We start from the raw sequence: 22,045 nt of genomic DNA on the forward strand, positions 1-22,045 counted from the left end.
CAAATATTGAACAAAAAGTACCTGCAGACATTGCTGCTTTTCAAGAAGATGCTGACAATCTGAAACACACACTTGAAACAGTTCTGGCTGAAAAGGAAGCTTTGGAGAAGCAAGTAGAAAACGTCAATGTAGAGGCATCTCGAACAAAGAATGAGCTCGAGGAAACTAAGTTAAAAATGAACGAGCTAAAGCAAGAAATAAGCATGTTAAAAAAAGAGCAGGAAAGAATAACAGAGAAATATAAGTGGGCATTGATGAAAAGTGATAGGGAAAAAACAGAAGATAGGACCAATGGGAAAACTGAAAAAGTGGAAGAAGGCTTATGTGAGAAGAGAGAGTTGCTAGATCAATCCCAGCTTAGGTTTTCAGATGAGTATACAAGAGTCACCATTAGCAAGATGGAGGTACAACTGCAGCAACTTCAAGCATGCATTAAGGAAAAAGATTCAGAACTGGGCCAGTCTTACAATGAAATAAAAGACCTGAAAGAGCAAGGCAAAGCTGAAAGAGAAACACTTAAAAAGAGGATATTAGAACTGGAAGAGACACTAGTGGAAAAAGTTGCTGCTGCTCTTGTGAGTCAGGTTCAGCTAAATGCAGTTCAAGAGCAAAGGAAATTAATGCAGGAAGCTTCAAAATGTGTGGAGGAAGCACACAAGAATGCCCAAACAGAGAGTTTTAATGATAGGACTGAAAATGAGATGGAATCAAAATTATCACTCTTAACACAGAGGCTTAGTGAGATGGAGGACCAACTGGCAACAGTGTATCATAACTTGGAACTAGAAAAAGAAAATGTTAAAGTTGCACAAAAGGAAGCTAAAGTGAAAGAAGAGAAACTCTTAGAACTTCAGCAGTTACTGGAAAAGGTTCAAGAAGAACAGAAAAGAGAGATTCAGAAATACATCAAGCAAGAAGAAATGCAGACATACCAGGTATTAGATGCCATTTTCTTTTGACTTGTTTTCAGTAAAATCTATTATGTTATGTAAACCATAATGAATGAAACATTTCTTAATGAGACCGGTGATAGGAATATTCTGCTGTGTGGGGTAGGCCTTCATTTCTCTGTTATTTCTGGAGTTACAAAGAAGAGAAGCCTATTATTTTAGGTGAACTCCACTATCAGTTTCCATTTTGCATTAAAAATACTTTGCCTTTTCATGAATGTATGGTGATTTTGAATTTTGGATGTATACTTTCTGATTTTTTCTTTGAATCAACATAGAATGAGGTGAATTACACTTTTACATGGCATGGAGATAGAGAGATAAAAATTAAAATGATAAAAAATTATCTAAGAGAGTGTTCAGAATGATAAGGGAGTGATAGTAATTTGTCTGTACAGGTTTATCCATTTGTGGGAGTTAATCTAGGACAATGGTCTTTCAGACTTAATTTTTTGAGGCTACGTTAATCCAAATAACATACATTTGTTTTCCCCTGTGGTCTTTTCATTTCTGGCTTTTTGTAAGTTGGTGTGAAAGTGACCAGTGTTGTTAATACTTGATTCTTCATAAGATTCTTCACTCTTTTCTGTATCTTGTGTTGCCACGTAGGTAGGAGCACAACTCATGGGAAGTCAAAAAGAAAATGTGCTTATTAATGAACTTGAACTAGAGCAAGTTAAAGAAGAGGCAGCTGCTGCTAAGGAAGAACTGAGCAGTTACAGAGAAAAGGCAGAGAAACTTCAGCAAGAGCTAGCAGTAAGAACCGAATTGTTCCATATTGTATTTAAAGTCCTGTATTTATATAGAACTTACTGTGCAAATATGCATGCTGTAGCTTTTTTTTAATCTTTTACTGAGAATGCCACTAAGAAAAACGGTCACTCAGTACTTGTTGTCAGTGGAATAGAGCTGATGCTGTAGTGCTGTAGACCAAATCTTTGCTTGTTGCCAAAGTACATAGTTTTACGGTCCACTATAGTGCAGCAGTGGATCTAGAGCTGTATTTCATAGGAGATAATATTTGCTACCATGTGTCATAACTACTTTAAAATAGGACTAAACTGAGCTGTAATCATATAGAGGGTTGTTTGGGGTTTAGATTATTTTTTTTTTAAAGTATTTGAAAGGACTGCAATTCAGATTCTCTATATTTACAGGTAAAAGAAGCAAGTCTGATACATCTTCAGGAAGACCTGTGCAAAGTCAAAGAGAACCTAGTTCAAGCAGAAGAGAGGCTTGCAAGTTACATGAGAAAGGACAAGGAAACGGCAAAAACTGAAAGCAAAAAGGATGCAGAAATACTGTGTTATTTGTCAACCAGTGAGTCTGCTCTATTTAGAAAAAGCTCATCATCGCAAACAGACAAGACTGTGGAAATCAACAGCTGTATCCAAACTTCACCAATCCTTGTTAAAAATGCAGAAATCCAAATTGATTTGCAAAGTGGATGTTCTTCAGAAGAGGTTGCAGAGATCATAAGAGAATTTACTGAAAAAATTGACCAAATGCAAGAACTCCATGCTGCTGAAATCATGGACATGGAGACAAGACATATCTCTGAATCGGAAGCATTAAAAAGAGAGAAGTTTGTTGCAGTGCAAGTATTGACTGAAGAATGTAATACTTTAAAGGAAGTCATAGAAACTCTACAAGCTAAAGAGGTATGTATCCTATTTTACATTCACTGAACTACTTTGGTTCTTGTTCTCGCTCCTGCTACAGAAATTCCCATTTAAAGTCTGGTAAGTGTGAACCACCACATGTTCGGTATAAAGCTTTTAAGTGTTCTAATGTTTCCACGGCCTAGGGAGAGATTGCAAACCCCTTCCTCAGCAATTTAAGTTTGGGAGTATGCTCAACTATCACATGCTTCCTTGTGCTACTGCTTTGGACCTGTCCTGCTCTGAAGTGGGAACAAGCGTAGGTCACCCTATTGAATGCCATCTTTCTCATCTCTATTTTAATTTCAGGGGAAACTGAACAAAGAGACTCATATCGTTTTCTGCTCCTTAGAATTAGCTCCCTTATTTTTAATGGGTGTGGACTGATTAAAGATTTGGTTGTTCTCTTTTCTAAATATAGGGAATCCCAGTTTCTGGATTAGCACGTTCTCCACTGTATCAAGCTAGAGATGGAGGTTCTAGTGGTAAGAAACTTGTTTTTATAGATTTCAAACAGCACTATAAATTAAATCTGCTTTTTTAATATGAAGTTTACTGTTAAAGAGTTTATATTCTAAGAAATAAAATAACTGCTCCGCAGATCAAAGCAAAAGCCTGTCACACTAACAAAAGGTGCTGAGCATGCCATGTCTATTAATTTGCTATGTAAAGAAAATTACCAGAGTAGAGATGGGTTGAGTTGAGGCATCAGATGCTAATTTTTTTTCTTCCCACTAGAGTTCCTATATTCTTCTTACGTATTACATTATCTCTTCAGCGTAGCTTCATCATCTCTTCATAGAATTTAAAGCTACAGCTCCCTAGCAGTTGGGGGATGATGACAGGTACTGACTTCTCCAAGAACAATAAAAATTATTAGTATGATCCTTTTCATAGGCAGAGACTAAGCATATTAAGTGAGGGTCATTTAGCTGAAGTGTTTGTGCAAGAAGTTATTTCTTTTTTAGAACTAAACTAGGGGGTTTAAGATTGGTTTTTTAGGTTTGTTTTGATGTTACAGCTTTGAAACTGAAAAACTATAAAACATGTAGTCTCCAGGCTTAGAATCAACTCTGGTGACATGCAACCACCTGTTACAACAACAGACAAAAATACTTTTTTGATGCCTGTTCTTCAAAGTTTCACAGTAATCCAGCTTTCATGTTTTTCTCTCCTTTTATTTTAGATTCCAGTTCAGACTGGAGTCAAGGAATGTATCTTGGTCAGACCCAGGTATCTGACACGATATCTGAAGAAATAGATGAAGGTGAAAATTCAACAGATTTACTTCCAAAAAAGATTAAGGTAAAATAGAACTGGTAATTTTTATTATGGAACAAGACTGATACTACTAAAAGCTTAGATTACCTCCTGCTTGATTAGTGAAGAGAGGGACATGTAGATAACTTTTAAAATGTCGGCTATTTTAATACATTTTAAAATAGTTCTGATAATGATGTGCATTTTTGCATGTTAAGTTACATTAAATGAGTTTTGTAACTGTAGGCTTGTTCTCAGTTATGGTTATGAGAAATATAACTACTGTTAATTACAATTTATTGTAGTTCTTGTGTATTAATGATAATGTCATGATCATATATTACACAATTTTATAGATCCTGTTATTATAGGTGTAGAATATTATCTTTATTATGAAAGTAAACAAATGTGTTTATTATAAATGGTAGGAGTATCATGCTTTAATTACATTAAAATTAAAAAATAAAGAGGCAAGTCTTCTGCAACAAAGCCATAGCTTAATAGTAATTTCAAAAGGTGAGTTGCAAAGCTCACCTGGAAGCTTCCCAGGGCTTTGTTTTTAAAATGTCAATTTCCATCAGCAACCATTTTAAAATTTGGGTATTAATTTGACAGATGAACTTTTGGGAATTTTCATTTGAAACTGAGGAAAAATACACCTGTTTAATAAGTTCTACTGTTTGGCAGATACAAAGAACTGGGTGACACTTCTGTCTTTGATATGAGGAAACATAAATAGTTTCCTTATGCTGATCGATTTAGAAGTACCAGTATTCCAATATGTATGAAATAAGGTGGTGGTGGTTGTTATTATTATTTGTTATTAGGACTGACATTACTGATTTCTTTTTGTATTTATTGTAGGGTTTGCTGAGAGCAGTCCATCATGAAGGCATACAGGTGTTGTCTCTCACTGAAGTTCCATATGGTGAGAGAGAGATGCCAGCTCTTAAGCAAGGCCCAGAATCTTGGCTTGAGGAAAGGAAAGCTTTTTTAAGCACCATTTCATCTTTGAAAGACCTAGTTGCAAAAATGCAACTTCATAGAGAAGCTGAGGTATAATTAATATAAATTCTATCTAAGTAAAAAATAATTTATGATAATCTTATAAGGCACATTCACAATTCAGTTTTAAATGCTCTAAATATACTGCTACAAGGCAAAAGATTTCAATAATATGCAGTAAAACTGAAAAATGCATGTCACACTTTCTGGTAATAAAATATGTATTAAATTACAGCTTGCATTTTTTGTTCTGTGAATTGATAGCTTTTGTCTGTATAGATCCACCTCTTAAAAATAATTCTATTTTGAAAGAATGTTTCCGGTAGCACTTAAAGTCAGTTTTTTAATGTTGTTCTTTATTGGTGTAGTAGAACTTGAATGCTATTAAAAAAATACTGTAGTGAGAAGAAAAGAGGAGAAAAAAAAACATTTAAAATATAACACAATATTAGTCAGTAATCTATTAAATCTTATTAGGACTTGCCTGTCTAATTACCCCAATTAGACCTTTTGGATATATGTAGATAGTTTCTGTTACCTCATCATTTCCTTCAACATGTGAAGTGGGAGGATTAACTTTATATCATTATAAAATTAAATCTTCTTCGTACACAATATCTGCACACTACCAAGTAGCTCTGTGAGAGTCTAGGAACATACATGTGACATCATAAGAATTAAAAGGATAGCGTGAGACAGTAACATAAATAATAACTACACGGGGCTAAGTTTTCAGTTATAAAAAGCTAAATTGCTTCCGTCTAAAATACAGATAAAAGTTTAGCATTTGTGCATGCAGAAGAAATCATAACGTGTGCAATAAATACATCCATTTGTGTGAATGAATGTTATATAGCTATTAGGTAAGAAAAGCTCAATATTCCACTGAAAACACACACTTTACATAAAATGATAATGACTGTTCTTGATGTAATCTTTGAATTCTGCTGTTTATAATTGTTCTTATACCACTGTAGATTTATACAAGTACTGAATCTCCTGAAGGTGTCTCAGACTGGCGAGGAGAACTTCTGCGTGCTATTCAACAGCTTTTTGTGAGAGAACAAAATGTTCTTCTTGCTGCATTTCAAACTGAACTTGCAGAACTGGGCACAAGAGATGCAGTGATATTGATGAATCAGTTAGAGCACAGACTACAAGAGCAGGTAATATAAAACATACTTTAATCCCATGTGTTTGTCTAGATTAGATTTTAATTTTGAATGTATAAAGCCATTAAAAATATATGTATTAATAGTAGTTTTGACAGTCTAAGGGTGAAAACAAAGTAAGACTTGTAGGAAGAGGAGGTGTCTTTGAAAAGAAAAATTGACGTGGTACGGGAAAGAGATTTTTGGGTATGCAAGCTATAGAAAAAATGCAGCCTTCAGAGATCAATTCAAATTAAACATGGTTGTCTTGAGCTTGATTTCATTAAGTTAATTAGAATTACATTACACTGTCTAAGAGAAATGGTAGCTTGTATATATGAAACAAGTTGTAAGAAGAGGAGGTGATAAGGCTGCTGTGGGACAGAGGGAGGTCAGTTATCTTCTCTGGAACACGGAAGAATTAGTGAGGAAAATTACAGTTTGCCATAAAACTGATCACTCTTTTGATTCTCTAATTTTGATACCTAGTAGAGAAATAAAAAAATAAGCAGCAGTTCTTGTGAATATTATAAAATTGACTTAATTATGACTTAACTGAAAATGTTTTGAATATATATATATTATGAATATATAAGTTAATGTAACATCCACACCATAGATAATTCTAATAAAACCTGGAGTTTTACTTTTAAATGTTTCTAATGCTAATAGGCTACTAACCAGAGAGCAGCAATGGACTGTCTTCAGAATGCAGACAGAAGAAGTTTGCTGATGGAGATTCAAGTATTACATGCTCAGATGAACAGTAAGAAAAATAATCCAAAGAGAGAACAAGAGATTGATTCAAAAAGCCAAGGTGACTTCTGTGGTAATATATGTCTATTTCCAGATGCTTTCATGGCAGTGCTCACAACATTGTAGGTGAAAAAAATACTGACTTTCTTTGCGCTCTGATTTTGATACTCATGTTCTGAGCATGCATACTTTTCATCTTTTTCAATCTTACTGGACTAATTTTGCAAAAATTAACATATAATCTGTGTTCTTGTGACTTGTATCAAATTGAAAGTGATACAAAGTTCTTTCAATTGCTATAAAAATCAGGCTTGTATTTTAAGGTTATTTTCCATCTATGCACTTCAGTGTTTAGCTTCAATAGCTTTGAAATTATCTAAGTTGGATAGTCATAATGAGTAAACTAAGAAGCAATTAGAATGAACAACAAAACGTTCAGAAAACAGGTGTACTTTAAAATTAAGTAAATGCTCACTGTCAGTGTTCTGTCACAAGAATTTGGTGACAAATATACATACATACCTAACTTAAGCTATGTTAGTCATAATCCAAATGATACATATTGATATGGTTGCGCACATAGCCTTTTAAAGTTTAAGAGTTGAAGTGAGTTCTTGGAAAGTATGAAAGGTATTCCAGTATAAAAGTCATGGTTTTACTTTCACTCCATTATTGAAAGAATATATTATTTTAAAATATCACTCTTAGTGATAGCCTTGTGGTCATTTTCTGTGCTGGGGGAAACTACCCAAATAGACAGTCTTGTTTGTTCACTAAGTAATTTCCATATTAATGGTATTCTCATTAGAAATGCTGGAGTACAATATCCAGCAGAAGCAGTCACAGATACTGGAGATGCAAGTGGAGCTCCGGAGTATGAAGGACAGAGCAGCTGAGCTTCAGGAACAGCTGAATTCAGAGAGAATGATGGGTGCTGAGCTGAAGAATGAGCTTGCACAAGCCAAACTAGAGCTTGAAGCAACCCTTAAAGCACAGCACAAGCACTTCAAGGACCTGGAAACCATCAGGTGAGGCTTTCAGTGCCAAACTTTCTGTGTTGACAGTGAGGATGATCTTTTCTATGTTGTCTCAGATCATAATACTGATTTTATTAAGGAAGTTGATCTCATGTAATGTGTGTGTTTCTGAATTTTTTTGACAAAAAATAGACTTTTGTTCCATTTGACAAAAATGTAAGTCTATAGATTAAGAAGATCTGATTCATAGTTTGATTTAATGCTTTATTAATATCAAGTTTCTTTTAAAATTTTGACACATTAGACTACTCTATGCAAGCTAATAGGTAGACGATATTTATTAAAGGTTTTTCTGCTTCTAAAACTGAACATGGAGGAAAAAAATCGTAGACTTAAGATGACTTTGCAAGTATTTTCATGTAAAATTCTGTAACTTTTAAATGTTGCTTTGGCATGGTCAACAGCAGAGGTAACAGGCCAAATATTTGACACTCAAGAAAGCCATTATTATTTATGACTTTACCAGATGGATGTGTCCATGTACGGTATCTTAATGTGTAGCTCAGAGATAACAAATTAAGACAGAGTTTAAATTGGTATTACTTTATAGATTACCTTACAGCCTTTACAGACCATCAGGAGCACGATTCTTTCGCAAATTGATGCAGAATTGATTTACAAAACACCAAAAATTCAGGACATAGGTTCCCATGCCCCCCAAGATAGACTTTTTTTTTTTCCTTTGAGACACATGGCAGCAAGATGCATTTCCCCTACATTTTTTCAGATTTTGGCCAGTGACTGGATTAAGTTGAACACTAACTGCCTCTGAGCAGTAATAAAAAATGGCAGCTACAAAGTTAGCAGGATGGGCACACTTTCTGTCATTTTTGAGCTATGCAACTCTTTTTTTATTTATGAGTTAGGCTTTTCACTGTTACTCTACTACACGAGCAGTATTTTCAATGCACAAGATGGAATTAATATCAAGTAACTGATGTTACCATGATAGGATTAGAGTCATTGTCTAATCTAAAGGTTGCCCATTTCTCTTTTAGGACTGAAGTTAAAGAAAAAGCAGCTGAGCTAGATATTCTCAAAGATACAATGGCCAGTGAACAGAAAAAATCAAGAGAGCTACAGTGGGCTTTGGAAAAGGAAAAAGCTAAGATGGAACGCAGTGAGGAAAGACGAAGAGAAGAGCTTGAGGTACTCCATAATCCTAAATGGCCTGGAACATCAAGGAGCACGCAAATGTTCTTTTGGTTAACATTTCATCTCAGCTTACGTTTTTGTCCAATGTGTGTTCCATGTCCTCTCTTCAACAGCAGTATTATATCATCTAGAGCTGAAGAAAGATGTATAGAAGCTGCATGGCAAGAACAAAAAAGGCCTGATGCAAATTCCATTTAAATCAATAGGAATTTTACAACTGCGCTTTTCAGGGTCAAGATGCAAAGATTCTGCTTTGTATAATAGCCGTCAGATATTCAAGGGGAGAGGACAGTGCTAACATGGCTACACCTAGCCCCCACCACAACCTAAATCATAAAAGATAGTATTTAAGAATATTATTTAAGGTGATATACATTGTTTGTCTCCATTTTAAAATTCAGCAGTTTCAGCTCATGAAAACTGAACTAGGGAGTTTACTTTAGGAGAGAATGCATTAGTAGCTTCCTTGCTACCTCTACAGTATCTGATACAGCGAGGGAGACAGCAGGTATCCTAGTACTAGTATTAAATCAAAAAAGAGATCACTTTAACAGCATGTATTTGTTTACATATTGAAATCTTAACTTGCAAAATCACTATCACAGTTTTAGAAAGTATAAGCAGCTAGTTATCTTCACCTTCAGAACTATGGCTGTTTGTATCTCATTAAAAAGTATATGTTACAAATATTCTTTTATGAGATGATCTGATTTTAGAATAAAGACACCTGTAATATATTTTAATATCAGATGTAACTGCAGCATTCAGAATATTGTCACATTGATTGTGAGTAGCAAAACCTGTGAAAAGCAGTATGTGTAGAAGTAGCGTATTTGCAATTTGCAGAAGATAAGGGAAAGTATACACAAATGGCTTTAATCAATTCTTCTGTTTTCCTATGGCAGGATTTAAAATTTTCACTTGAAGATCAAGAAGAAAAGAATTTACAGTTAACTAAACTTTTGGAGCAAGAGAGACAGCTGTCAACTGATCTGCAACAGAAAATTGAATCCCAAGAAGCACTCAGTGCTGCCCAGCTGTCACGTGAACGAGGCCGTAATTCTGAGTTGCAGGTGCTTCTTGAATCAGAGAAGATTCGAGCTCTTGAGATAAGCAGTGCCCTAGAAAGAGAAAAAGAGCTATGTGCTCAGCTTCAAAGTGCTGAAGATAAGGAGCAAGCTGGAACACCAAATCCATCGGAGGAATTACTTAAAGAGCTACAGAAACAAATGGATGAAAAGCATGACCGTATCGTGGAATTAGTAAGTGAGATGGAGAAGTATAAACTGGAATCTGTGCAAGTGAGACAGCAAATAGAAAAAGAAAGGCAGATCCAGAAGAAAGCATTAGAAGCAGAACAAGATGCTAACATAATAGCACAGAAGAAACTCCATGAACTGGAGTCCAAAGTAGAAGACCTTCAGTGGCAACTTGGAGAAAAGAAGCAAGAAGTTCATAAATTAGTGAATGAAACAAAGAAGTTGCAGGAAATAATCCAAGAACTACAGAAAAAAGAACAGGAGAATGAAGGAAGAAAGGATGCCGAAATGACACCAAGCCACAATCGAAATGAGGTACAGTGGGACTGAGAGCAATGTCTAATACTGAACTGTGCAATTTAGCTTTTAATTCTTTTGTTCAGTTTAGCATTGTGTGTCACTGTGCCTTTACTCAGTGTATAAAATAGCCTGCAGATTACAAAATGCAGGCACAAGGGAAAGGGAAAGCATTCCAGTTTTGCTACCTGAAACTATTCACACACATCCTCTGAGAATGAAGCTGTAGAGGTGTGTGAGGAGGAGCGTGAGCAGGAGAAATGCTTCTGAATGTATACACACACTTGTTCTCAGTATAGGAGAAGAATATTCCCTGCACCCAGTTGCAGGAATGAGCTATTCCTACTCCGGAATGCTCCAGGTCAGTGCTCTTCATCTTTACTTCGTAAACCACAAGTGGTCTTTGAAACATCTAGAAGTGATCTCCCAACAACTTCAATAATGAAATGAGAAAGTAATCAAACAAGCATATGAATGAATATGTATATGTTAGTAAACAAAATAGAAGGAAGAAATCAAGGTTAAAAATTATTTTAAGAATTTAGCCTGATTTTTAGATGAATGAAGGTTGGAACCACTGTTGCCTGTAAATTTCTCTCTCTCATAAAAGGTTTGGAAAGATTTTAAAATTACTTTTAGAACTCTTTAGAAACTTCCCTGTAAGAGGTAAGTGTTGCTGGGTGAGTGATTTGTGGGTAGTCCCAGAGAGGGTTGACAGGACACTTGCCTCTCTATTGACCATGGTTTTGCCCATCCTGCCGTCATTCCATGCTTTTTGGCAGCTGTCTGTCTGTGGAGCCAGGAAGGAAATTTTTCTCTTCATCTAATTTGGCTACTGGTTTTAATCATCTGAAGCATTGGAAACTACCCACAGCTAGAGGCAGGATGTTGAATGATTGATAACTGTGATAGCATCAGCCTTCCTGCCGTGCTCAGGTCATGCAGCTTGCTCTTCTGCTCAGAGGTAACTGCCAGCAGTGCTGTCAATGGGGAGTCTTCCCTTGGATCAGGTTGGCAGTGACTGCTGGGGCTTTTTCCCCTCCACAGCAGCAGACAATATGATCTGCTTTCCAGGATCTGCCTGGAGTTTCAAATAATGGATCTCCTGCTGCTTCCTGTGACATTTGCAACACCCTGCTTTTTTGTTCATTGGTACTGCACCATGGTCAAATATCCAAAGGCACAGCTGTAGACTCAGGTTTCCTTGGAAGTGCTAGCAGTTCTTCCATGGCCAGTGTTGGGGGGTGTTAGTGAGGATGAGGAGCACATGTTCAGTGCATTGCTTCACTTGTGGCAGCATCAGTGGTATGGTTGCCTGTGACTGGGAACTGACCTCCATGACCATGGTGGGCCTTTCCAGCCGTGTTCCTCTGACTATGAGTTGGTCACCGCAACACGTGGGCACAGTTGGCCAGATGCCACGCACAACGGGTAAAGGAGCTCTGGCAGAAGAAACAGAAAGGCTTGGTGGCTTCCTGCTGGCTGAGTTTGTTGAATGGATTCACACTGTAGCTGTACAGTTGCTAGATCTTAGTCAAGAGAGACAGCACACTATACTGTTGACAAATAGTAGTTTAGTGGTACACTACAACAGTAGTGTAGTCACACTATAAACACCTTTCTGTGTCAGAATTGTTTGTTCTTCAATTTCTAAGTGTGTTTCAGAATCAAATGTTTCCATTTTAAAGCACCGGACCACATGCATTTATTATATATATATATATGCACATATTTATGTACAGACTACCTGGGATACACCCAATGACAGAACAAGAAATTGGGTTCTCCAGCAAAAAATGGAAGGAGCTGAGACAAATGAATCAACCTACCCCACGCTGACAGGAGGAGGAGACTTCTCGACTGCTACTGAAATTCTGGAAAATGCTAGACAAAAGCTGCAAAATGCATCTCCAAAGCTGAAACAGTTGGCTCGGAAAGCTGCTAGCAGGTTAGACCAGTCTTCAGCTACTTGGTTTTGTTAATAGCAACCAACAAGTTAATATAGTGGGTTTCAATCATAATTCACAGACTGCTGATATTGTGGTTGTTCTAGCTTTATAGAATGTGTCATTACTTGAGATGTACCGAGGTAAGACAGGATCACAGAGTATCAAGTGCTGCTCTAAATCTTACATGTTTAATATGATCCTTTATAAGTTACAGCAAGATTGTCTTTTTGTCTCTGAAAGGGATAAGGTTTATTTGGGTACGGTGTAGGTAGGTCATTTTAAAATGATTTAGTAATGAAATAATTCACTGTATAAGGGGACGAATATAGCAATTATTGCTATGGATCATCCCCCTTGCTTCCCCCAGAAAAAATGAAGTGTTTTATGGTACAGTGAAACTGATCTTGGTTCTTATTTTCTCATGTTAGTATCTCCTTAAAAAAAAAAAAAAAAAAGCATGGTACCAGGTCCATGGGAGGTTTGAATCTGATTTTACTTTACTTTGATGGTGATTTAATATTAAACATTCATTCTGAAGCATTTGAGCGAAGCAGAATGCATTATATCTTGAAAATATCCTACGATTTTGCCCACACTGATTCAGGGAAGCAAACCCACATTTTTAAATGTGTTTCGTGTATAACATCCCTTTCTCAAAATTAGTGGAAACTATTCTGTGCAAATTCTTTATAAAATCGAGCCAATTCCATTTAGAGTCACTGAGCAGTCTTGAAAGTGTTGCCCTGTCTCCTATGATGAAGCAACTTTCTGAAATCCCAGTGCGTATGGATCGATGGGAAGTCCTATCAGGCTGCCTCATGGTGTCAGACTATACCTGCTGTTGAAACTGTCGCTCTTGTTTCAGATTACAGTTTGAAGCAGCAGATGATCAAGACTTCATTGCAGTACAAAATGCTATTGAAGAAGTTATTTCAGGGCTGCAAAAACTGCCCGGATTGTCCTATCTGGAAGAGGTGAGAGTGCAATGTTGTAACTTTGGTGGGAGAGTTTGGATGATGAGCTGTGAGTGGAAACCAGCATGGAGTTGTTAAGTCTATAATTACCCAGGTCTGTACTGTATAGAGGAAAATCTGCTCCAGTGAGTGTTCTGGTTTGGAGTTGGTGAAGTGTAAAAACCCCTTTCCTTTTATTTTTTCATTTTTAATTACCTTAAAAGTGAATTTTCAACTTCCAAATTAAAACTTTTCCAGTTAAATTGTAAATTTTTGAATCTCATGGGTTTTTCTTTAAGAAAAGATCTTTTCCTTTCAACAGTATTTCTGTAACTGAGGAAACTTTGCTCAGTACTTCCCAATATTAAAATCAGTGTTTAATATTTACTATATTATGTTGATACAACACAGTTACTTAAACTGCCCTGTATTTACCAAAGGAGAGGCAGTCGAGGATGGAGTAGTGTGCACTTGTGTAAAAAATGAAGTGAGGTAATCTGTTACAAGAAATCAGCAATATTTGATTTTAACTGAACTTGCTAGGTCCTTACCTGCATTTTAAGCAAGTGTTTTCAACATGACTTGAAAAAAGCTTTGAGGCTTTTCTTTTCCTCTGAGTTAGATAAATCTAAGCATAGTAGAAAAGCTTTGCAAATTTTTATAGCCGGTACAATTGAGCTTGCATGAAAATATTCTGCTGCGATATACAGGATAGACATAGAAGAGAAGGTCACATTAATCTATAGTTTACATGTACACTTATGTTTTTGTTATATAAGTTGTTATGAAGTTATTGGCATTATCTACAAAAGTTGTTCACTGTAAGCCAGTTATTTTCAAGTTGGCAACTTGGATCTACTACAAGTTGTGTTTGGTTTTCTTTCTTCCTTCTAGCTGAAGCTAGTGCTACCACCAGGGACTCCATCCAGCTCATTGACTGAGAGGCTGCTGAGACAAAATGCTGAGCTGACGGGCTTTGTCAGCAGACTGAGTGAAGAAAAGAATAATTTGAGGAATGCTGTTATGAAACTGGAGGAAGAACTGAGAAGATACCAGCACGCACAACCTTCTGGAGACTACGTATGTCTGTAGTGGTACTTATATAATGATGTATATATTGGCATAAAAGCATCATTCTTTGTCCTAGTCACTGAAGTGGGAGTGATCAAGCTGTCAGTCTTTCTTGGCATCCCTCTGCAGAGTAAATGGGTGTGGGTTATTCTTGTCCTATGGTCAATATATCTTGACTCACTCTGTTTACTGTAAACCTTGTGATTTTTTTACCCAGCTTCTTTTTGTTAACTGCTCTCTTCTTTTAAAGTCCATGTGCTCTTCTTTTTGATCTGTATCCCATCACTGTGATGAATAGCGAATAGATCCAGATAGCCTCAAGATCATGACACTAGTATGATCCAATGAGGGGATTTTTTTTTGGAGAATCTGTGTTTTTCTAGGACATTGGACTCCTAAACTCACTGCTTCTGAGGTGTTAGGATGCAAGGGTGGCCTCAAATCTAATCAATGGGTAGTTTTTCTCTCATTAATTTTACAAGCTCTCCACCAAACCAGTTACTAGAATGACACAGCTCAAGCTTTTCCAAACTGTGTGGTTCAAATCCAGTTTCTTTTGTCTTCAGTCTTCTAGACACTCATCGGGTGTGGGAGTTAATATCGATTCTCTTGTTGCCTCTGAGAAGGAAATTTGGAACAGAGAAAAACTGTCATTGCAGAAGTCTTTGAAACAAGCTGATGCAGAACTCTCCAAGCTGAGAGCAGAGCTCAGGAGCGAAGCTTTCCTCAGAGAACTGGGATCAGATTCTGAAAATGCAGTTTTAAGGGTAGGAAGACTTTGCCCGCATACTAACTACAGCTGCTTTTTTCATTTTGATTTGGGCCTATTTTTCATTATGTTCACTCTGCTTATTTATTCTAAGTAAACAGATATTAATTCAGTTTTAAAATTTTCATCCTCAGATACTTGACTTAGTTTTTCTCCCCAAGAATGATATGTAAGCACCTGTGTTGTCCTTTTGCTCTATTTCTTGCTGCTCAGGTGGTCCTCAAATTATGAAGCTACATTCAACAAGTGTAAGCAGTAGTGCAGTCTTCCCCATGATAGCGAGAAATGAATAATCACAGAAGTGCTATAGGAGTAATGATGTCAGAAGTCTTAGAACTGTAATCATTCTTGGAGCTTATGGGGCCTTTTTTTTTTTCTTGTTGTAGAGAATTTATGGCAAATACCTACGAGCAGAGAGCTTTCGGAAGGCTCTCATATATCAGAAAAAATATTTGCTGCTGTTACTAGGCGGATTCCAGGAGTGTGAAGAAGCCACGCTGGCCCTCATTGCACGAATGGGTGGACAGGCTTCCTACACAGATCTCGAAGTCATCACGCATCATTCAAAGGGTTTTACAAGATTTCGCTCTGCAGTCAGAGTGTCTATCGCAATTTCAAGGTAAACTGGAGGAAGTTAGATTTCGAACAGGTATCACTCTGTGGTTTAATATATACTTTTCTAGCTCTCTAGTGGAATCTAGAACTTCTCACGTTTCATCCTGTTTAAATTATACGTTTTTGGTAGTCATGAATGTAGTAGATACTGTGTAGGGTGGCAAGCTGAGCAGACCATAGGTAAAATCTGTAATAGGAATAAGTAGTCTGATTGTACTTGAAAAGGGCTCTGTATTTGATAATCAAAGATGGAGTGTACTGGATAAAGTCGTCATATTAGAAAAAAAATTATTGGCAATTCTAGGGTATGCACTTATTTACAAAGGTATTTTCTGCAACTTAATTTCCTTTAAAGGTTAAATTCTTACAGGTAAATGTAATATAGATTTATGAGCTAATTTTATCCATCTAGGTAGTCCTTTAAATTCACAAGACTTTAGGTCTCAGACTGAAGATGAATAGGAATAGATGAGGAAGAACAAGTGAAGGTTATTACTGCATAGAACTGCCATGTTGCTAGCAAAACTTTGCAAAGGTTTGAACCCCCAAACACTCGCTGTTGATCTGAGCCTTGTGTGTAGTATAAATTCAAGGAACTACTCATGTACCTGTTGTCAGTGAGGCTTTTACTCGTAGTGCTCTGTGGTTATGATTTTGGGGATGCAACAGGGCAAAAAGTATATTTAGTATGATTTTTAAATGCTGATGCCCTCTTGCTTAGGTGCTTGATCCATTTGCTGTGCACTTGGACTTGTGCAGCACCTCTGGAATCACTGGAATTGCAGAGGTGAAGCTGAAAGTAGAATTGGACAAAAGATGTTTTTCTTAGGGATGTGTGTAAGGATGTTTTCTAGGTGATCTTCGGGTTTTAGACGCCCATCCGTTAATTTTCCTTGGTGTTCGAGAAATTCCTATGCCTTCTAGAATACAAACAGCAGATTATTTTTAGACTATTTCATTTATCCTGAAGTTGTTTTTTTTTTTATTTGAAATGCAGAATGAAGTTCCTGGTGCGTCGATGGCACAGAGTTACGGGTTCTGGTATACTAAGTATCAATAGGGATGTCTTTAGCCAGAACACAGGTAAATCGTAGTCCGGTAATGACTGAAAAAATGGCATTCGCAAGTCACACCACTGCTTAATGGAGAGGGTTTTTAATTTGTATTTTCCTTATGTGGAACGAATGGGGTGCTGTTCCCCCTTCCTTTTGCTATAATTGCTTGGATTAACCTGTTTCTCAGGTTTCTGAGAGTTTCTAGAGAGTTTCCATGCTTAGCAGAGACACTAACCTATTTGCTTTCTCTTCAGTCTTGATTTGCTCCATTGTGGGTGGGATTTAAAAAAACACGGCAACTTTCCCTATGGGGTATGTTTGTAAAAACAATTTTAGCTGCATCATTGGGTTTCTCGTAACAGCTCTGCACCCCCAGCTCTGAGGGAGGATGCTGAGGACACGGACGGACAGAGGAATCGTAGCAACTACAGGACCCCACAGTGGTGACGAAGCCTATTGAACAGCTCTCCTTGGCCTTTTCCTCAGAAGAAAAATCTGTCATTCTTTTATTATAGCTTAAAGTTTGGGAAATCTGGTTTTCTATTTGCTTTTTGGTAGGACCCTAAGGAGAATCAGAAACTTCTTTGTTAATTCCTGGATATCTAGGTCTGCACTAAAACCCTGTCCTGCTCAGTCTGTGAAAGTTTTCTCATTAGCATCAGAGGCCAGGATTTCACCTTTGGTTTTCTCTGAAGCAGCCTGAAAGTGATCTACATTTGTTAAACACCATTTTTGTGATATGCAAACAGAATGCAATCTCACATCTGAGATTCCCAGTAAAGTGCAAAAGGTGTTACTTTTCTTAGTTTTCAAGACATTGCTTTTTATATTTCTAGGTAATGAATTACGGCCTGATTCATTCTCTGGTGGCATGGATCTTTATGGAGAACAAAGGCATTCCTATAGATCCAGGTCAGACATGGAGTCTCCTGTAAACTTTCAACATAAGTATGTTTTATTTTAGATCATTAGTTAAACAGTGTTCTGACAGACAAATAAATGAATGTGTCAGTACCTACTGCTAAGGTTTGTAATCTTTGATGCCATAAGATTTTTTTTTTTAATGTTTTTTTGTAAAGATACATAACAAATTACATCTCAGGCCTTCAGTGTGCATTTACTCATCACCTGATCAAGGCCAACACTTGCAGACTTCTGCTGTCTGATTTATGTCATGTTCTTGGGACTGGTGGTCAGTCGCTGTATCTGTAGAGTCTAGGCTTTGTGACCAAGCGAACCTGTCCACCTTTCCGGTTGGCAGCAGAGTGTGGCACGGAGAGGGGCTGCCCCGGGTGCACTCGGCCGAAGGAGGGGAACAGCAGGGCCGCTCGCTGTGCCTGGGGAGCGTCATCTGGTTACTGGGGGCTGGGAGGAATTACTGCGGCCTCGTGGCCAGAGCGCGGAAGGAAGCTGCTTGGTAGCGCTGCTGCTGCTGCTTGGTTTTGGTTGCCTTTTAGTTGCCTTTTGGCTGGCTGTACTGAGGTGTGATACCAGCAGGGTATCAGTGAATCAGATGCCAGTGAAACCAGGTATTTTTTGTCAAAGGCAATGTTTTTATGAGCGCCATCAGCCTTTGATGGATTTATATGGAGAGTTCTGAGCTCAGATCTTTACTGAATATCAGATTCTAGCCATTTTGGTTTTTCATTTTTATATAAACCACTTCAACATTTGTAATCTTAGTTTGTGGCAAACCTAACAGTTTAAATGGAAAAAACATTTAATCTATTTTAGCCATTTTTGACTTCTGCTTATAGAGAGTAACAGAGAGAGACAGAATCCTGTAAAGATGGCTGTGTCCTTGTTCACACAAGCATCTTAATAGGAAAGCAAACTTGACTCTACCACAGCTTCTGCTGCAGTCTCAGTAGGAATTTGCTGGTCGGTCTTTGTCCCAGAGAAATGCAGCAACAAATCAGGTGCAGTAGAAAGAAAAGGTAACTGGGAAAAGCAGTTTCTCTGGGGAAGGCACCATGATGGCTTGAGCAATAAATGGCAGGGAGGTTAAATGGGTGAGACATGCTGGCTACCACATGGGTAAGTTAAGGGACATGCAGTCAGTAAGGTATCCCTACTTACAGTATTTTGCTGTGTCTGCTGATATTTTTGTTTTACTTCAGATTTTGCTTTTTGAAAACATGTGTGTTCTTCTGCTCCTAGGTTCCACGGGACACATGCTGATTTAAACCCAGTCTCTTTCGCATATTCTCAACTGCAGAACTATGATCCTGAAAGAGCTTTAACAGATTACATCAATCGGCTGGAGGCACTACAAAGGCGACTCGGCAGTGTGCAGTCAGGTAAGGGCTTGGGCAGTCCTCCCTGTGACTCCTGAGTAGCACAAGGCACGGTTCCAAGTTGGAAAGTGCCTGCTGGTTCTCCGACATACGTAACAAACATCTTCGATTTTAGGCATTTTCAGCCTTAAACAAGAGGCTATTCTGAGCCTAATGAGCAAAAAGCTCATTAAAAAGAAAATTGTAAAATTCTTTGAAGGGAGATGTGCTTTAATTACAGATTTTGAGTTTATTGGTAACATTTTAACTTTCCCTGGTCTCTAATAAATGTGCAGCAAGGATTTAGTTGGCATCTTATTAAGATTTTAAGCTAGATGGAGAAAAATGTACCCAAAAGGTTGGGATGTGGGAATACAAGGGGAATTTCTTCTCCTACCACTCTGGTTACAGCCTTTTTGTCCCATAGTTGATGATAATTTTTTGTGCTGCAAAAGGAATACACCAAGAAAATTGTCAGATCAATGGGACATAATTTATCTAACTTGATTTTTGCAGTTACTGTGTTGAAGTCTTACTTCAGCATAAAATCCATCACTTGAGGAAGTTTTGTTCTTAAAAGATTTCCCATGTAAAATCTTTCACACTTATTCATCTGAATATCATGTCACTGGTGAATCCTCATGTACTTACTCCAAGTAATCTTGATGAAAATCTTTCTCCATCTTACAGGTTCGACTTCATACACTCAGTTGCACGCAGGTATGAGGAGATAATAATACCCTTTCAACATCTCCATCACTGGCAGTGATGTTAATGGATTGCCTTCCGTAAATCTGTGCTCCTTCTGTGCTTTTGTATCATGTGTATATTGTGGGACCAATATGAACACAGCGGTACGACTGTATACAGTTCCATCCTGGCACACCCATGCAGCCTGGGATTTATGTATATAGGCATTTTGTGTTCATGAAAAAAAAACAAACCCACCCACCCCCCCAACCCCCAAAAAACACAAAAAAAACAAAACAGAACAAAAACAACCAAAAAAACCCTCCACCATTAAATTACATGTATATTTGTGGAATGCTAATTTAAATGATTAACTTATGAAGTGTCTATTTATCAAAAGGGTGCGGAGATGAAACTTGTGTATTAATGAAATTGAGCTACATTCAGCAAAGTTTACTTGCACTTTTTCTGGCAAGGCTACTGAAGTTACATGACTCTCGTAATATTTGCTACTGGCAGTGCAGACAGAATATCACTTGTAGAGACCTATTTTTGTAATGGTAGAAGTTTTGAATTTTATGGGTATTTTGTCAAAGTACTGAAATAAAGATGACTTCATGCTTTTAACTGTGTGTCATGTCAGGAGTACGAGTCTGACGTGTGGCTGGGAATGCCCTCCCATTGAGTCATGAGGTTCAGAGGACCCCCTTGCTTTCTAAGCTCCTTCTCAGGGAGGAGTCTAGGTGTGGCTGGATCCACTCCTAGTCCCAGACTTGGTCAACACTTTGTGTCTAAAGGATTGTGTGTGTAGCCGCTTATCAGAGTCAACATTTGCCTGTCAGTGCCCTCTCAAGGACTCTCCGTGAAACAGTTTTACAAAGCTGAAGAGATAGGTGATTTACTAAAGCAACAGATAGAAGTTCAGAATTGCCATTGATAATGACAATTACTGCAGAAATTGAGCTCCAGTTAATGGTTCAATGCTTTTGTTATTGATGCTTTCCTTGGTAACAACCAAGAGAGTCAGAGGTGCAAATCTTACCAAAGAGCTGAACCTGCCTGGGGAAGAGAGGTTCAGGCCCGATGACCTGTCCTGTTGTTGGAGTTCTTGTCCTCAAAATAGAGGATTCTAAATGCCTGATTTATACTCTTGGCAAGGCGGGACTAAGTCAGTTATTGTGTGCTGGCTGGCTCTTAGCAAGGTTTGTAAATTCTAGAATGTCAGTGAGGCCATGGAGGGGGGGAAGTCAGTCTTCCTGCCTTGACTGAAGCAACATCGGGCTGTGAGACCTTTGCCTCACCCCAGGTGTCACTTAGTTGACTGGATGGCCAACCCAAGATAAGCACATTGCTCAAGTTGACTCCCTCTACTCCCTGCTGCCTGAGGGGACCTTTGCATTCTGCTCTAACCTGTCTGGTGTCCCAGGCGGTGCTCAGGCACCACTCCCTTCCTCACACCAAAAAGGGTGCTCCTACCTGCCCTCCCCCTGTGCCTGGTGTCTGCAGCTTTACTTTGCAGATTCCAAAGGGCTTCTGCTAATGAGAGGACAGGTACAAGCCTGGCTCCTGAAGACCCTGGTCACATCTGACAGGGCTGGAAGGGAAGGTACAGCACTCTCTTGGGTGCTGTCACTGATGGAAACAGAGGGCATTAGAACACACAGCCCTGCGTCTGGAACAGGAAAGACAGGGCAAAGCCCTTGCTCCTGTGAGCTCTTTTCATGACTGACTTCATACTTAGAAAACAGAAAGAAAGTTTATTACAAATTTACTTATAAAAGCTTTTCAGAAGGGACAGGTTGAGCACAGAAAACTTCCACAACGGTTTGTTTATAAATTTAATGCAAAGTTCCTGTGAGCCAGAGCTCACTACTACTTATCATCACCACTCTTGAACCAAACACGATTTAACAACCCTGCACGAGTCAGTACAAAGGGGGACAACATTCAGCTATTTCACTTAATTTGTGACCATTTTATACACAAACATGTTATTTACAAAATTCATACTGTTTATATCATCATATTGTTACTTTCACACTTACAGCAAGCTTCCAGAGATCACTACTTTCAGAAGGTTTTTTTAGAAAATTACTTGTTGCTTTTATAACAGCTTCAAGTTAGACACTTAACATC

The 22,045-nt window shown here is 37.9% G+C and overlaps 1 protein-coding gene across 1 annotated transcript in view; it reads left to right on the forward strand.

The window, feature by feature from the left end:
• Positions 1-20,149, forward strand: part of AKAP9 (A kinase (PRKA) anchor protein 9) — an 86,062-nt gene extending 65,913 nt beyond the window's left edge. The window contains exons 30-49 of the mRNA XM_009703869.1: positions 1-935; positions 1,560-1,706; positions 2,108-2,611; positions 3,033-3,096; positions 3,798-3,916; positions 4,736-4,927; positions 5,854-6,042; positions 6,700-6,844; positions 7,592-7,811; positions 8,819-8,969; positions 9,881-10,549; positions 12,274-12,479; positions 13,346-13,454; positions 14,328-14,513; positions 15,071-15,271; positions 15,660-15,892; positions 16,886-16,971; positions 17,780-17,891; positions 19,104-19,243; positions 19,910-20,149. The exon at positions 1-935 is cut by the window's left edge and continues 169 nt beyond it. Coding sequence (XP_009702171.1) covers positions 1-935; positions 1,560-1,706; positions 2,108-2,611; positions 3,033-3,096; positions 3,798-3,916; positions 4,736-4,927; positions 5,854-6,042; positions 6,700-6,844; positions 7,592-7,811; positions 8,819-8,969; positions 9,881-10,549; positions 12,274-12,479; positions 13,346-13,454; positions 14,328-14,513; positions 15,071-15,271; positions 15,660-15,892; positions 16,886-16,971; positions 17,780-17,891; positions 19,104-19,243; positions 19,910-19,953 — 4,652 coding nt within the window. The 3' untranslated portion in view covers positions 19,954-20,149. The remainder of the gene's footprint in view (positions 936-1,559; positions 1,707-2,107; positions 2,612-3,032; positions 3,097-3,797; positions 3,917-4,735; positions 4,928-5,853; positions 6,043-6,699; positions 6,845-7,591; positions 7,812-8,818; positions 8,970-9,880; positions 10,550-12,273; positions 12,480-13,345; positions 13,455-14,327; positions 14,514-15,070; positions 15,272-15,659; positions 15,893-16,885; positions 16,972-17,779; positions 17,892-19,103; positions 19,244-19,909) is intronic.
• The last annotated feature ends 1,896 nt before the right edge of the window (positions 20,150-22,045 follow it).

Source organism: Cariama cristata, unplaced genomic scaffold (assembly GCF_000690535.1).
Source record: "Cariama cristata isolate BGI_N322 unplaced genomic scaffold, ASM69053v1 scaffold9357, whole genome shotgun sequence".
NCBI classification, from domain to species: Eukaryota; Metazoa; Chordata; class Aves; order Cariamiformes; family Cariamidae; genus Cariama; species Cariama cristata.